The 18222-nt window shown below is 39.3% G+C and overlaps 1 protein-coding gene across 1 annotated transcript in view; it reads right to left on the bottom strand.

Annotated features, from left to right (window-relative positions):
* Window positions 1-18222, bottom strand: part of LOC129709447 (ABC transporter B family member 1-like) — a 115089-nt gene that overhangs the window by 82000 nt on the left and 14867 nt on the right. The window contains exons 6-11 of the mRNA XM_055655851.1: window positions 17819-17930; window positions 14716-14890; window positions 7172-7232; window positions 6548-6683; window positions 5835-6023; window positions 1286-1320 (exon numbers count right to left, since the gene is read on the bottom strand). Of these exons, the coding sequence (XP_055511826.1) occupies window positions 1286-1320; window positions 5835-6023; window positions 6548-6683; window positions 7172-7232; window positions 14716-14890; window positions 17819-17930 (708 nt within the window). The remainder of the gene's footprint in view (window positions 1-1285; window positions 1321-5834; window positions 6024-6547; window positions 6684-7171; window positions 7233-14715; window positions 14891-17818; window positions 17931-18222) is intronic.

The raw sequence follows: 18222 nt of genomic DNA, 5'->3' as shown, positions 1-18222 counted from the left end.
TCCAGTCACATACAATGGAGAAGTGTTGATTGAAATACTGACAACTAGCTACAGTTCTTTAGTCTAAGAACAGATGCAACATATGGAATTAATCAACATAAGCCAGCCTGCCACAAGCTCAGAAGAAATGTGGCTGGGAGCATAAGAAAATACTTAGATAAGGAGAAATAATATACACCAGGATGCCTTAAAGAACACTACTTCTACTGATAATTACCTTCAAAGTTAATTAAAAGGTTAATATTTCCGATTCCCCTGCTCGTGGGATAGTTTTCTTTCTCTATATGCATTGTGATGTTTCCATGACTCCCATTACTTGTTGCCGTTAAAGAGAAAATTATTCCAATTTTAGATCGGTTTAATTGTTTTTTTGGGTTTTTTTTTTATAGAGTTTTGTAAGTGCAGTAAAGTAAATGTAAGGGAAAAACACATAAAATCTGTTGAATATATGCCTGATCTAGGCAAAAGAAGGTGTTAGAGCATGCCAGAACTCTTGAAACTGTGCATTCCGTAACCATTTAAAAAAAATAACAAAAATAATGAATTTAGTACACTTTCACAGTCATCAAGATTTAAATTCATATTCAATGGTTAACAAGTGAATAAATCCAAAATTCAAATTTTGGTCATTCAAAAATCTATGAAATTTTTTGAATGGCCTCTCAATGCTCAATAGCTTTGCAGACAATAGCAACTGAATGATTCCTTCTGCAACACAATCTATAGGCAGTTCATGTGCTTCGAGATCAATATCCCCACAGGGCAGTTATCTTATGGCTTCAGTCCAAAGTCTGACAAATTCTCATACTGCTTTATGAATCACTATTTCATTCCGTTTTGTATGCCTTCATTAATTGGAACCCTTACACAACAGACACACCATCATGGGAACCTGGATACAAGCTATTCAACACCAATAAGGTTCAGGGTTTAACGTGGTCTTTTTGACTGCTTGATAAATAAATCAGTGAAGCATAATTTATCATTTGAAGGTCTGGCTACTGGCAACATCAGACTTGCTTTTGAAAAATGTGTCTCACATTAGGTTGTACGTATTTGTTCCCGTTCCCCTCCATCAACAGAATGATATACATTCACACCATTACTCCAAGGTGACCTAATAAATCAAATGCATTTCTACTGTGTTTGGTAGACACAAATTGTGACTGGGTAAAAAAAAAAAGTAGAAACATGGAACTTTGTAGCAATCGACAATCTTTTGGAAATGGATTTGTGTTATAAATTCCCAATCAAGTTTTCACAAGGGGAGCAAGTTATCTCTTACCTGTGAGATTGTCAGCACCAGCCCATTGAAGGACCCTAGAAACAGACAACAAATGAGCAATATAATTAATTATATCTGGACTTCAGGAAACTGTATTAAGCAGTCATTTGAATTAAAATAAAGGAGAACAATGTGAATTTGCTCCTGAAAATTAACTGTGGGCTAAATCCCTCAAGAATACATCAATTAATCAAAAAGTGGTTTGGTATCACAATAAAACCATGACCTTCAAGGGCACAAGTAATAAGAATAATTGTACTGTCTGAAACAAAAACCTTATCCTGTAATGCAAAGAGGGATTGATTTGGCTACATATTAGTATTGGTGTCATATTTTAAAATGCCCCTTTGTATCATTCAATGGCTTCACTCAATGAATACACTGTATAACGAGCAAAAAGACATTCCAATTAACTTAATTCTTCTGTAACTGAAATTTAATTTTTACTTTTAAAATCAAAAGCCGATCAAGCTTGGTTTTAGGCAGGCTCTTCTCTGTACATCTGCTTCAGAAACCTTGGAACAGAGTGTATTTATAGACAAATAGAGTATTTATAGACAAAAAACAAATGATTGGAATTAATTTTATGTTGGGATTTTGAACTGACGACTCATCGTTTAACGATGCAACGTCCCAATAACGCCAAAGTACTGTTCTTGACCTTTGTTTATAATGCACGACTGATTATAAAGTGTGATTTGTTTCCAGAGGTCACAAATTTAAACTTCACATCAACATTGCAATTTCATGACCATTTGAGTTGTTTAAAAGGCAGACAGAGACATCTCCAATTTTGTGTTTTTAGTTAGTGACCTTCCACAGCTGAAGCATGGAGTGAAAAAGTTATCCCTTTCCTGACATTGTTACTTCATCCTGGTGAGCATGATTTGTTTGACTTTTCTTCTCATCACAAAGGTAATGGTTGCCAACCTCTTTTTATCGTGAAGATAGTGCACCATCATATCTTGCTGCTTGTTGTACAAAACTCATGCACGCAAAGGTAAAACTCATGCATGCATCATTGGGCTACAAGCATCAAAGTACAAGTTGTTACAGCTAGAATCCATGAAGCAGATAACACATTTGCAAATCAGGGCCAGCAAGAGCATCTCAAATATGACGCAAACTATTAAAACATCAACTTGCAAAAAATAATAAAACTGCCTGCCATGCAGTCAGTGATCCAACAGGAAAGATATGTGGCACATATTTCTGGAATAATATCCATCAAAAGTCTCTTCACACAGTTTGCAGAATTCCTGATTACTATGGCCAATAGTACTGTTCATTTTGGAAACATTATTTTTGTCCAAAGCTTAAGCTTTCACCTTTTGACACATTTTTGTTTTAGCACCATAAACATGAATTCATTTATACAATATAGCGGTTAACAATTTCATGGATCTTCACACCATTTAAGGGCCACACCTAACAATATTTGACACTAAATCACACAAATACAGATGGCCCAGATTCAATGAGAGAATGAGGTTCTAAAGAGTATCCCATCAAGGGAGGGGATTCCAGAGCTGAATGCCCAGAACACTGAACGATTGTGTGGAAATCTCAGAGATAAGCAAGTTGCCAGCTTTGGGGGCTTGCTGTGATTTCAGGTAGCTGTAGAACTGGAGCAGGCTACATATGAAAATAAGCGAGGTCATGCAGTTAAAACAAGGATGTGAATTTCTAAAATTGAATTAATTTGTTAATGCTGTGAAACACACATTCAGCATCCTATGAGCAGCACGGTGGAGCAGCGGTAGAGTTGCTGCCTTACAGCGCCAAAGACCCAGATTTGATCCTGACTACGAGTGCTATCTGTATGGAGTTTGTACATTCTCCCCCTGACCTGCGTGGGGTAAATTGTCTCCAGTTTGTGCAGGATAGTGTTAATATGTAGGGATCGTTGGTTGGTGTGGACACAGTGGGCCGAAGGGACTGTTTCCAGTGCAGACTATCTCTACACTAAACTAAACCCAATCTATACAAATGCAGTCAGCAAAGTGGTCCTATCCAATTTTGTTAATTAGTCCTATTCATCAGTAATCTTGTGTTTAATAGAACACTGCAGATTGCAATTGCATAAGGACATGGAAGACAGCCTATAAATATTCCAAAGAAAGCCCACATCTCAAAATGTGTATGTACAAAGTTGTCACATATTATGACTGCTATACAAGATGGGTTTGAGGGGTAGTTTTTTTTTACGCTGGGAGGGGGAGGTGATAGAAACCACGCTCTTTTTCCAGATGCAGACATCTGCTAGGAAATCCAGCTGTCAGCACATCTGCGTGGGCTAGCCTAACACGGTTCAGCGTAGAGCTGAACCAGTGCAGCTGTGCTGGCACAATGGATAAAACAGCTGGAGGAACCCTGCCCTCAAATTCACCAGCAAAATTGTAGAATATTTATAAATAACTTTCAAGCATTCAAAATTACTCAGCCCGTTTTAAAACGTTTAAAAAGTCACAAAACCCCCTCCTACTGAAAAAGCATAATACTTAAATTGCTTTTTAAAAATCAAAAGTACCAACATTGGTACAAAGATTGATTGATTCTCATGAATGTTAAATCTATGAAAAACCAAATTACCAAACTGTCACATAAAAAGCAATACATTTGACCAGAAGTGCCTCCTTGCAATAAGTGACTCGTGTTTGTTAGAAGTGCTGCAAAGTTGTAGTAAAAATTGGATCCCGGCAACTAAGTTCGCTTGTGTAGGAAGGAACTGTAGATGATGGCTTACAAGATAAGATACAAAATGCTGGAGTAACTTAGCAGGTCAGGCAGCATCTCGAGGGGGTGGGGGGTGGGGGGGAAAGAACAGGTGATGTTTTGGGTCGAGAGACCAGTCTGAAGAAGAGTTTCAACCCAAAATGTCACCTATTGCTTTTCTCCAGAAATGTTCCCGACATGCTGAGTTACTCCAGCTTTGTGTCTAGCTAAGTTATCTTGTTTATTTTGCTGACACCTTTGTTCTTGCTCCAGATCCACCCAAACACAAGCTTTGCAAGCAGTTTCAAAGGATTAGAGGTAAGAGATCTACAGAAGTTGGCAGCATTGAGATGTCCCCAGGCCAGTGCTCTGCTGGATGGAATGCTACACTTCTGTCTCCACTCAGGAACAGTATGATCTGACACCAGACCCAGGTAGATGCCAGCAGATTCCCCCCCCCCCCCCCCCACATCATGTACTGCTTCTTCTTTCAAATACAAACTTAATAGGAATGTTGGCCATTTTGATGATGAACCATTTTCCATGATTCAATGCAAAAACAAAACGAAAAAAACACAATGGTCAAAGACAGACAAATTGGTTACATTTACATAGCAGATACAAGGAACTCCAGATATTGGTTTGCCAAAAAAGATTTTAAAAAGCGCTGGGATAACATCAGCACGCCAGACATCTCTGGAAAACATGGATAGGTGGCGTTTTGCGTTTGTCTGCAGAAGGGTTCCGACCTGACCTGCTGAGTTACTCTGTATCTTTTACATTTACAGAGTGCTTTTCATGATGCCACAAATCATTGTGCTGCGGAACTGATGCTTGAAGTATAATCTACTAGTATAAAGCAGGTTCCGAAACACTGTGATAATGACAAGGCAATGTGTGACATTTGAAAACATTGAGCAAGGAACACAGTAAACAGGAGGCTAGCGACAGCTCCCCTGCTCATTTCCAGATTGATGCCAGTGGAGCAGTGGGGACTCCAGTGTAAAACTTCAGCCAAAATGCCGTGTCTCCAACAGTGTAGTGTTCCCTCAGTACTGCACTGATGAATCAGCCTCAAGGTCCACAGGAATAATGAAAGTTGCTTCCAGCTTTCCAACAAAGAAATTAGGAAATGTTCTCATAACGCATGAATAACAGTCAAAAAATGGTGAGACTGAAACACTTTCTAATTCATACAATTCCCAAAATAAAATATCAAGTGGAAACATAAACCTAATTTTCCAAAAGGTCTGACTTTTAATCGCTAAAAAAAAGTTTTTGAACAATCCTTTCATCAGCTAAACCAAATAAGGTGTCTTAGTACACAACTTCACCAATCACTTCTCTTAAAAATACAATTTCTTCCCTCCCACCTACCAAATGGGATAAATGAATTAAAAAGTTAATGGAATATTAAAAAAAAAAACCACTGGAGTAAAACAGGGAAACTTAATATGTAAAACCATGGTTGGAATAAATAGTGTTTATTACAACCCAAGTATTTATAGCAGCATAGTGGTGCAGCAGTAGAGTTGCTGCCTAACAGCGCCAGAAACCAGTGTTTGATCCTGACTATGGGTGATATTTGCATGGAGTTTGTACATTCTCCGTGACTGCGTGGGTTTTCTCCAGGTGCTCCAATTTTTTCCTACATTTCAAAGACGTACACCTTTGTAGGTTAATTGGCTTCGGTCAAATTGTAAATTGTCCCTAGTGTGCAAAGATAGTGCTAGCATACGGGGTGATCATTGGTCGGTGTGGACTCAGTGGGCCGAAGGACCCGTTTCCGTAAACTTTAAACACTATTTAAAAATCATTAAACACAGAACATTACCTTCTGCCAGAGCTAACTTTTTTCCAATCTGATAACTCTTATCTATTCCTTTGCTGTACAGTTCCTCAGATTTCTTTTCACTACAGAAAGTTCTCACAGTACGTATGTTGGAAATGGTCTCTTCTGCCGTCGAGCCAACAGCTGCAAGCTCATCCTGGAACCTTTTGCGTAATCTCTTCACAGATTCACCTAGACAATCAACATAAACTCATGTTATTACCATCTAGGGGAATGGGCATTTACTGAACAGACTATATACTTGTCAGCCAATTATTAAAACTCTGCTTTTGCAAAATACATTAAAATCTGCAACTGAATTTCAGTCTTTTGTTTGGTTGATTGCCTAAATTCACCATTGGCAAATATTGTTCAGAAAACAGCATGGAACAGCATATGGAGACACAACAAACTGCAGATGCTGGAATCTTGAGCAAAAATACAAAGTAATGCAGCAGGTCAGGCAGCATCTGGGGAGGGATTGGACAAGCATTGTTCCTGGTCAGAACCCTTATTTATACCAATGGAGTATGGGGGGGAAGAAGCTGTAAAGGAGAGGTGGGAGTAACACAAATCATGGCAAGTGATAGGTGGATACAGGTGAGGGGAGCGTGATCGGCAGATGGATAGACTGTTGGTTTCATGTGCGAACATGGGCCAAAGCACTTTCTCCCTCCTGGAAATATTCTGCACGTTGAGACCAAAATTGAACTTACCATAAAGCACTCCTCCAATGGCTACAACTGGGACAGAGGCAAGGAGAACACCAGTCAAAGCCGGACTTACAACAAACATGAGAACGATCGATCCAATTATCTGTAATGTATATCGCAGTAACATGGACAGGTTTACCTGCAGCAACAACAATGCATAATTATAACTAGCCATGACAACTAATTATCTGTATTTACATTGGCACATAATCTTCATATTTTCAGTTGCAATTATAATATTATTGGTAATAAAACACCCTTCACTACACGGAAGCTTCATCACTACACCAAGAATCAAAATTGTAACTGCATTGTGTCTCTAAGTATTTAGAACAATACATTTTGGGGATCGTGTGTTGTAGTAATCTGCATTTCAACTATTAGTTTGTATGAATCAGCATCACACAAAGATCTATTTCCCTTGTATTTGTACCAACAAATATATACATACAAAGTTAGTAATGGGTAGATCATTCAAATTCCTTCATATGGCATCTAAACTTTAAGAGTCCACACTCCATTAAAAAAAATTGTTATATTTTCCATATGTTTAAATACTTGTTTTTCTACAAGTACCAAATAGTATGAACTTTATACCAAAGGTGCAATCTTACTGTAAGTACTCACTGTTAAGGTATTCTGAATGATCTGAGTATCAGCCGACAAGCGGTTTGTTAATTCACCAGTTCTGTTGGAAGAGGATGTTCAAGCATTTGAATATAAAGGTTACTTGCACATCTATGTTAATCAAATTGACGTAATAAATGAGAATGGAATGGACTGGAAACATAAGCTATGAATCACAAATACAAATGCCTGTAAAATAAATCTCAGCACTTTGCCTTTCATTGCAAAGAACCAACAGTCAAGAGTAGACACAAAATGGCGGAAATGACAGACGGCGGAAAGGGATGGAGATGGGATTTTCGTCTTCTGTCTATATCGCTCGTTTCCCTTTCCCCTGACTCTAGTCTGAAGGTCTCGACCTGAAACACTGCCCATTCCTTCTCTCCAGAGATGTTGCCTCTGAGTTACTCCAGCATTTTGTGTCTTTCTCCTGCATAAATCAGCATCTGCAGTTCCTTCCTACACAACAGTCAAGAGTATTTGATTGTCATTTGTACCTACAATGGAACAATTACATTCTTACTTGCAAGTCAACTCTAAATAATTTATGATGTTTTATAACATAAATATAAATAATTATTTTGTACAGCTTGGAACTGCTACAATTTCAAGGTGTACCTGAAATTTGCTTTTGGAATAGAAGTGGCAGTGATGGAAAATAACTGGAAAAAACATTAGAACTCAACAACATAAAGCGATTTCTCTGGCTTGTTCTCTAGACTTGGTTACACCGAACAGACTATGTTGTAGGAGCACATAATATTCATCATTTTAAGAATAATTATAGACAGCTTGTGATGCTGAATGCTTTGAAATTTTAATTACGCTGCTGCATGGGAATAAAAATCAAATTTACTAAGATCATTATCAAATTAGAATATTGAAAATAAATGTCTCTCGTATTGATTGAGACTTAAAAGATATTGCAAATACATAACCTTACCAACATTAACATTATAATTGTCAGTAAGTTATTAAAATAAGTGATTACAAGTAAATCGTTAATAAGTTTACTAGCTTAATAATGCGCATTGACTGCATTATTATTAGCTTGTATGCAAAGCCAGACTTTGGATGAATAGGAACAAAGTAATGGAAGAGAATACAAAGAACAGGAGGCACCTTGTCATTGACACCAAGTAATATGACTGCTAAATTCCCATCTCTAACAAAGTAGAGTAGAAATATTATAGATTTTATAAAATAAAAACTCACATTTGTTTTATTTTATACATTACAAGATTTTAATCAAGACTTTATTGGCAGGTTTTCAGGACGTTTTCATTAACACCAGCCATGGCTTTTAAGTGTACTAAATCAGAAAATAAATTTAGCACCATTAATATTCACCTAAATTTAAACAAAAACTGCTTTAAACTGAAGCAGTGTACATTATAAAGTCAGAGCTATAGCTTCAAAATAAAACTGCACATTTGGCATTTGCAGATTAACTTCTTTCTCCCCCCCCCAAACAAAGTTCCAGTATGATTAAGGAATAGTGGTGTTGAAAGCTTCTTTCGACTTAGATTATTTGAACAGGTCTGCTCAGACTATTAGCTGGACCTGAAATTAAAAAGGCAGCCTTCCATTTACATTGCATTTTTCTCATATCTTTGAGATCCTAAAACACTTTGTACGCATTGTAGGAAATGTGACAAATAAACATTTACAATGCAAACACTCAGAAATGGAGATGCGAGTATGAACACATAATATCTACCAACTTTGGGCAAGGTACAAATTGGGCAAGGTGCAAATCTTGGCTCGAAGGAGAAAATCTCCCTTCTTTACATTGGCATCTCTTACACCCATCTGAGGGACCAGACGAGGCCTTGCTGAATGTCATATCTGAAAGACGGTACAACACACATACTTTCAGAGATGCACTAGGGTCTCACTCTATATTTAGTGCTTTAAGGGCCTGTCCCACTTACGTGTCCTTGGCACGCAAATTACGCGACCTCATCGTCGCGTTGAGGCGCACGGGCATCGGTCCCACTGAGAAGCGCGGAGCGGTATGTAGTTGTGCGCGACTTCTCGCGGGACACCGAAATGTTTGTAGCGAAAGAAATCTTCGCACACCAACAGCCTGTCGCGTAACTGACGGCCAAAGTGGGACAGGCCCAAGTCCCTGGTGCGACGCATCGTCTCACCTCCAACAGCAGCAGAAGCAGGTAAACGATCGCCGAACTCGGACTGGGGCTCACGGCCGTTGCGGTCCGGATTGAAGATAGACACAAAATGCTGGTGTGACTCAGCGGGACCGGCAGCATCTCTGGAGAGAAGGAATCGATGACGTTTCAGACTGAAGAAGTCTCGACACGAAACGTTACCCATTCCTTCTCTCCAGAGATGCTGCCGGTCCCGCTGAGTTACTCCTGCATTTTGTGTCCATCTTCAAATGACATCACGCGCTCCAAACGACTGTGCGGACGAATGAAGTCCCGCGCGACCTTCGGGGGACCGTCGCGCCTCAACGCGACCACGAGGTCCCGTAATTAGCGTGCCAAGGACACGCAAGTGGGACAGGGGCTTAAGTTCGAAAAACGAACATTTACAGAATATATCCATTTTACGAGGTGCATACATGGTTTCCTTCTTGTCGAGGCCAGACCTCATTATTCAGAAGCCTGCGACTCCATTCATTATGTGTAGGAAGCAACTGCAGATGCTGGTTTAAACCAAAGATAGACACAAAAAGCTGGATTAACTCAGTGGGACATGCAGCATCTCTGGAGAGAAGGAATTCAGATGAAGGGTCTCGACCCAAACCGTCACCCATTCATTCTCTCCGGAGATGCTCCCTGTCCCGCTGACTTATTCCAGCTTTTTGTGTCTATCTTGTGCCAGCTGACTTTTTTTCTTAATTTTTTAGCAAATGTCTTGCATCAGACACCAATATAAGAGAAGATTCAAGGTAGCCAAGCCTGATGAAGTTTAACGAAGATGAATTGTCACTAAGTTTCATGTACATGGTTATCAATTACAAAACAAAGCAGTATTGAATAAAATGTTCAAAAGACATCTGGATTATATCTTTGCATAAAAAGGGATCTACTGGCTTAAAGCTACTGTCAAATACAGCACTTTTCTCTACTAGAAAAAGAAAGCATGCTACCATATCAAAATAAATGGTTTAATAATTACAAGGATTCAAATTTAAGATCATTCCTTCAATGTTCTTCAGATTCAAAACTAAGATATGTTTTTCAGTTTTAATGCAGTAGTTCAGAAGTTGACTTGGATCTTCTGAACCAAAAAGGTATGAGGTTATACTTAATAAAAACATTCATGTTTTCCCTTAAATTTGATACTGTAAAATGTTACTGGTCTGAAATATTTCCAAAATCACAGTCAAAATGTACACATTTAATGCAAGTGATCAGGTAAATATTACAATTGTACAAATAATCCGAATTTATATCTCCACCCATCCATGATTTAAATTAACCAATGATTAAAGTATAATTACAGATTGTATAGCACAACACAGTTACATTACAGCACAAATGTTTTTCCGCTCATCTGGGTATTCTTGATATTTATAGTTTTGTTTTTAGTTTACCTTATGGCATGTGTACCGAGATAAAGTAAAAAGCTTTGGTTGCGTGCTAACCAGTCAGTGGATAGACAACATGATTACAATCAGGCCATCCACAGTGTACAGACACATGATAAAGAGAATAATGCGAATACCATTTAGTGCAAGATACAGTCCAGTAAAATCCGATCAAAGATAGTTTGAGGGTCTCGAATGAGATAGATAGTCATTCATTGTCAGGTTTAGTTTAGTTTAGAGAAAACAGCGCGGAAACAGGCCCTTCGGCCCACCGGGTCCGCACCGACCAGCGATCCCCGCACATTAACTCCATCCTACACCCACTAGGGACAATTTTTACATTTTTTTACTGAGCCAATTAACCTACAAAACTGGACATCTTTGGAGTGTGGGAGGAAACCGAAGATCTCGGAGAAAATCCACGCAGGTCGGGGAGAACGTACAAACTCCGTACAGGCAGCACCCATAGTCGGGATGGAACCTGGGTCTCCGCCGCTGCATTCACTGTAAGGCAGCAAGTCTACCGCTGCACCAAGGTTCTTTGAATTGTCATCATAATATATTTTATAATTTACAAAGTAGATCTAGGAACTATTCATTGAGCTTTCAAACTATTTGGAGGATTTGATTTCCTGACTAGACCAGTAGAATAACAGGTAAACAATCCTCCTTTCACCAGGGTGTCTGCTCAGTAAATCAACACTTCAATTTCATAATATTTTCAATGATAAAGTATGTGGAAAACGTTTCAGCACTTCTTAATTTCTTGCTAAATGGCAGATTAATACCACGAAAAAAAGATTGGAAAAAAAAGTTAATATATCACAGACCTTTTACTTTGATTTTATACATTTTAAACCTTTAAAACATTTTTTTGTTTAAATTCCAAACAAAGCTTGTAACTCATTTTCCAGAATGCATGTTAGATCATTTCTAAAACAACTGCAACAACAATTAGCTCACTCAGACTTCATAGACTACAACTGATTCTTTTTTTCAGCATTTCATCACACTGTTGGCATGACCAACATGATTGTAGTTTTACATCTGCTCCATTTTATTTGGCAAAGAAACAAATAAAATGTATGGCAGCAAGCAAATTCATAGCAGCAACTCTGATGCTTACATATTTGGGGGATTCCACAATGCTAAAATTTTTTGACATGCTTCATTCCAAAAAGTTTATCTTGGTTAATAACATGCAAACCTCTACATTCACTGCAATAAATTAAATAGATTAAGCCTTTAGTTTTAGTTTTGGTTTTTTTAGTCTTTCGAGATACAGAGTGGAAACAGGCCCTTCAGCCCAGAATCCATGCCGGGCAGCGATCACCCCATACACCAGCACTATCCTACACACTGGGGACAATTTACAATCTCACAAAAGCCACTTAAACTACAAACCTGTACGTCTTTGGAGTGTGGGAGGAAACTGGAACACTCGGAGAAAACCCATGCAGACACAGGGAGAACATACAAACTCCATACAGACAACACCCATAGTCAGGAATGAAACCAGGTCTCTAGCATTGCAAGGCAGCAACTCTACCGCTGCGCCACCGTGCCCTACTTTGTTCCCCTAGCATCATTTCTGTGTTCCCCAGCCATCATTCCAGCTCCAATCAGTCCTTCCAAAAACCTCCTCACCTGTATCCACCTATCACTTGCCAGGCTTTGTCCTGCCCCCACTGCCCTTTTAGTTTTCTCCTGCCACCTCAACCACAATCAGTCTGAAGAAAGGTCCTGACCCGAAATGTCATTATCCATGTTTTCTGGAGACGCTGCCTAACCTGCTGAGTTACTCCAGCACTTTGTGTCTTTTTAAAAATTCAATTTCAAATACTGTTATAGTTCACATACTCCTTCATGTAACCAGTTAATAATCTAGTTATGAGTATGTAGGCAGGTGTAGCAGAGCATTTAGTTCATAAAGGGCTATTGTTTTGTACACTTTAAGTAAATCACTTTGTGGTGGACTTCAATGTAAGGGTGTGGGTAGGCCATGAGGTGTGGCCCATTTACCTTGGGCATCGTGACACAGGAAGTACAATGAAAATGGAGCTACGCTGTTGTTATGACCTCTTGTGTAAATAATACATTATTTCAAACCCCTTTAAATCATTACATGCTGTGGTGTCATCTAATGTCCCAGCATTGACATCAGCTGGATCTGATCATTAACAACATCCTTAAACATACAGCTACAACAGCATGGACAGTGACATGGATTATTCTCTGCTCTGTGCCACGGTAAGACAACTACTTTGCTCAAAGCCGAAAAGCTATCCCAGTAACAATATCAGTCTAATTTACTACTCACATAAGATCCTCAATTCCAAAGCACTATCCAACACTTGTGAACCGACTTTAACTCCCTTAACCAGGGGAACAGATTGTGGCTATTCAACCTATCTATGCCCCATGATTTTAGAACCTCTATGAGATCACCACTCAGCTTCCTATGCCACAGGGGAAAAAAGACCTTGCCTATCTGGCCTCTCCTTGTAATTCAAACCTTCCAGACACAGTAGCATCCTCATATTTTTGTGCACTCTCCGGTTTAATTACATAATTACTGCAGCAGGCTGATAAAAAAAATTAACACACTACACCAAATGTGGCTTTACCAACATCTTGCACAGTTGGAACATGACATCCCAGTTCGTGTTAATGGCCTGTGAAGGAAAGCACACTAAATGTCTTCTTCATCACCCCGCCTTCCTTCAAGGAACTACGTACCTGCAACTCTTGAGTTCTGTTCTGCAACACTCGCCAGGGCTCTACCATTTATTATTTAAGTTCTGCCCTGGTTTGTCTGAACAAGAAATATGGCAGATTAAATTTAATTTGGATAAATGCGACACATTGCATTTATCCAAATTAAATTTCATCTGCAATACTTCTGATCAGCAAACATGCAAGCAGGTATGTTTAAAAATTCTCACACTTGATACTAAAAAATTGAGTTGATTTAAAAAAAAAAAATAAACAAACGTCAAAATATTTGATTAATCCATTACCTGCATAATCAAAACAATAATTAACATACAAGGACATCATCGATTAAAACCATTATTTAATATTTAGAGAATATTGTTTTCCAACTAATAGATGCATGATTTGAAATAGTGATGTATCAAAGCTGCTATAAACTCTGTGAAATATTCACATGAGAAAACTGAATGAATAATAGTTCATTGCTATCTTCACAAACCTGCATAATATTTCACCCCATTCAATCCATGTCCTTATCATTGCTATTGAATGCAGAATATTTAAATGATAGTACAGCTCTATTTATTATTAAGATCAGATGACACGTTAGAAATTGAAAACAAATACACAATTGATCTTTAGCAAAGCACAAAGTGCAGGAAGAACGCAGCAGGTCAGACAGCATCTGTGGAGGTGATGGATAGGTGACGTTTCAGGTCGGGACCCTGCATCAGTCTGTAGAAGTGTCTTGGTCTTAAACGTCGTCGATCCATTCCTTTTGCAGATGCTATCTGAACTGTTGAGTTCCGCCAGCACTCTGTTTTGTTCAAGATTTTAGCATCTGCAATTCCTTGTATCATGACTGATCTTTAACCGTTGAGAGGGGTTCTATCTGGTGTGCCTATCTCCAGCAACAACGTTAACATCAGCTGGGGAGAAAGCTCAAGCCCAATCCATCACACTTCTCATTCTGAAAAGTCTTACAGGAGGTAGCCAAGCTTAATTACAACCGATTATTTCCATGCTTGCATTTTCATTCAAGACAACACTGCATTCTGAAATTATATTCAGCAACCAATTTGCAAGTTAAGGAACAACTTAAAGAATTCAAAAGAGAAAAAAAAAATACCATAAAAAAAAATCTGTCATCACATTTCAATGATTACAGCTTAAATTCTGATTAGTTAATCTTCACAAGTCTCTGCATTTATAAGCTTAGATTTATATCACAGTTAAAAGACTTGTCATTCTCCAAGTCTATGGCACCCACCTGCTCTCATCAAAAAATGCAATCTCTTGCTGTATTATGCTCCCAAAAAGTTTCTTACGCAGCCTGGCCACCAGCCTGTGACCGGCAAGGACAAAGAAATAGGCACGGACAAACGAACAAACAGCACCACCAACGTATATGCCAAAGAGGATAAGGATCATTCTGTCAAGCTCCTCTGAAAGAAAGAACAGCGAGCATTCAGAGTGAATTTTTAAAACCCATTGACTTCAAATAACTAAAGAGTTTTAATATAACTTTTAATAATCTTCCCTCATTTTCAGCTCTCATTTACTGTACAAAAAATGAGAAGGGAACAATAATATTCACCGGATTAAGCAAAACATCTACTAACGTGTTTGCCCCGACAGACATTCATTACCACTTTAATGCATAATGCTTAACCACAAATAATACAATGGGGCAGCTTCAAATCCAGTCAATATCATTTCTCTGCAGGACATTTTAAATTTACATACCATTGTCACATATTTTCTCTATGGGTCAGGTAGCATCTGTGGAGGGAATGGACGAACAATGTTTCCGTTCGGCATCCTTATTCAGTCTGAAGAAGCGCCCGTCCCAAAACATTGTTTGTCCGTTCCCTCCACAGATGCTGCGTGACCCGCTGAGTTCTTCCAGCACTACGATTTTTGCTCAAGATTCCAGAATCTGCAGTTTGTGTCCCAATTTTTTTGGGGCATTCAAATTCATCCTTATCAAAATAAGGAACCTTAATTAGGTCATGAAAACATAAATGACCCATACAGTTCTATAAATAGGCAGATTTTGTTCACTGCCTTCTATTTATACCTCCGCACAATTCATTTTTTAAATTATTCACAAGCCTTTACCACTTTCCCCATCAAGCCACTACCACCACTTATGTAATTGAAAAATGTCCCGACTCTATCTACTGGAGATTTCCCTTTGGTTTCATATCCCTTCCTCCCACTCTCTTTCCTGAGTCATCGATGCAGGCTCTGCTTTGTTCTGTACCTTCCCATACCTCCAGTGTCCCCCTTGCTCCCAATCGTGAGGGTCTCATCCCGAATCATCACCTATTCCTTTTCTCCAGAGATGCTGTCTGATATACTCAGTTACTCCAGCATGTGTGTCTGTAGTCAGTGTAAACCAGCATCTGCAGTCACTTTTTTACAAAATTCCAGTTACATTGGACACAATTTGGTTGCATATTTTCTTCTGAAAACAGTATCAATGCACCCTCTGGTGGATAGCTGTGAATTGTTCACCAGATTGGAAGGAGGAGGATTTACTGATTGGGTCTTGCTCCCTGCACCCAACCATCATCCACAACAAAATCACTGCACACAGTCCACTCACACCTGGTTCAGATGCAGAGAGCCTACCGTCCTGCCCAGAGGCATCCTGGCCTCTAGTATTTTGGTCTAGGCAAGCAGTGGGGCATCTCGTAGTGCAGTGAGGGGCACCCATCCCCAAAGCCCCACACAAAGCTTTTACAGCTGACAAAACCTGTTTGTAGGCCGAGGAGCCTGTGTCCATGCTGTATCTCAAAAACAGAACATTGAAATGAGTAGAAAGGAACTGATGTTGGTTTACATTGAGGACAAATGCTGGAGTAATTGCGGGACAGGCTGCAACACAGGATAGAAGGAATAGGTGACATTTCGGATCGAGAGCGAAGAAGGGTCTCGACCCGAAACGTCACCAATTCCTTCTATCCAGAGATGCTGCCAGTCCTGCTGAGTTAATCCAGCATTTTGGGTCTATCTTCAGAACAATGAAATTCTTACTTGCAGCAGCATGGCAGGTATGTAAATTTGCAACTTAAAAAAATTCACAAAAAATACATGAAATCAATCAAAATAATTTTTAAAACTTATCATCTGATTTGCCTCCTGATCCACAGTTCCACAATCTCCACTAAAGCATCTCAGATCCTGCACTACATCAAACCTGGTAAAAGATCCAAGAGGCAATTTCCCAGCATGATCTTGGGGGAATCCATATGCTGCTGGGCTCCATGAATTCCACATATGATAGTGTATTCATGGAAGGACTGGGTCTACTGCCATTTAAAAATGGTTCTGCTTGGAACCGCAGGCAACAAGATCTAGCCGATTTACATTTATGTCTGAAGAATGAGCTGTTTAATATAAATAATATTAGTATAATTGATTAAGATCAAAACTATGCAGTTGTTGGAATCTTGAGCAGAGTACCAAAGCCTAGTCCATCCACCGCTATTAGCAAGTTCTCCCTCCATGCACTACTTCAAAACTCCCTGCCAAGCGCCGGTACATGCTGGCCATCTCTCTGTCTCTCCCTGAGCTCCAGGCCTCATTCCCCCAGACCTGCCATTGACCTCAACTTCACTTTATCCTCTGCCTGATCCACGCCTTTGTTTAGTTTATTGTCATGGGTATCGAGGCACAGTGAAGAGTTTTTGTTGTGTGCTAACCAGTCAGCGGAAGACAATACATGATTACAACCGAGCCATTCACAGCGTACAGATACACGATAAAGGGAATAACATGAATAATGTTTAGTGCAAGATAAAAGTCCAGTAAAGTCTGACCAAAGATAGACCGAGCAGTCTCCAATGAGTTAGACAGTAGCTCAGAACCGCTCTCTAGTTGTTAGTAGGATAGTTTAGCTGCCTGCTAACAGCTGGTAAGAAACTGCCCGTAAATCTGGATATGTGCGTTTTCATAATTCTATGACTTTTGCCCAATGGGAGGGGGGAGAAGAGGGAGTGGCTGGGTGCGACTCATCCATGATTTCTGGTGGCCTTGCCGAGGCAGCACGAGGTGCAAATGGAGTCAATGGAAGGGAGATTGGTTTGTGCGATTGTCTGGACTGCGTTCACAATTCCCTGCAATTTCTGCGGTTTTGGATGGAGCTGTTTGATCTGTGCAAGATTCCCAATATCTGCTGTTCCTGGTGCCCACCCATCTCAGATGAGCCCTGACCCGCTGAATCCCTCCAGCATATTGTGTTATCCTTCATCGTAAGCAGGTTTTCAATCATTATTTTAAACAAATTTCTCCAAATTCATTCATTTGATTCATTTATTGTCATTTCTATATCAAGGATTTCACTGCAAAATAAAGTAATCACATACCCATCGAATCCATGGCGGAATCAATGACCTTGCCAAAGAAAAGTGGAGCCACGATCTGAGAGAGACTGGAGACAAGAAGTGCCAGCATTCCACCAACACAAATCAACAGCTCCTGTGGTAGCAGAAAATGTTGTTTAGTTTATTGTCATGTGTACCAAGGTACAATGAATAGCTTTTTTGTTGCATGTTAACCAGTCAGCAGACTGTACATGATTACAATCAATCGGTTCACAGTGTACAGATACAGGATAATGGAAATAATGTTTAGTTGAAGATAAAGTCCAGTAAAGTCTGCTGTTGTAGTGGAGGTATAATAGAATGGAGCGATTGTAATGAATGATTGCAGATCCACTTCTGCGACCAGAAATCAGAGAGTCACCTGGCTTGGGCTCCATCTTGTTTAA

The sequence above is a fragment of the Leucoraja erinacea genome, chromosome 25 (genome assembly GCF_028641065.1).
Source record: "Leucoraja erinacea ecotype New England chromosome 25, Leri_hhj_1, whole genome shotgun sequence".
Classification (NCBI taxonomy): Eukaryota; Metazoa; Chordata; class Chondrichthyes; order Rajiformes; family Rajidae; genus Leucoraja; species Leucoraja erinaceus.
Note: the sequence above shows the minus strand (reverse complement) of the source record. Positions and strands in the feature narration are given on the sequence as shown.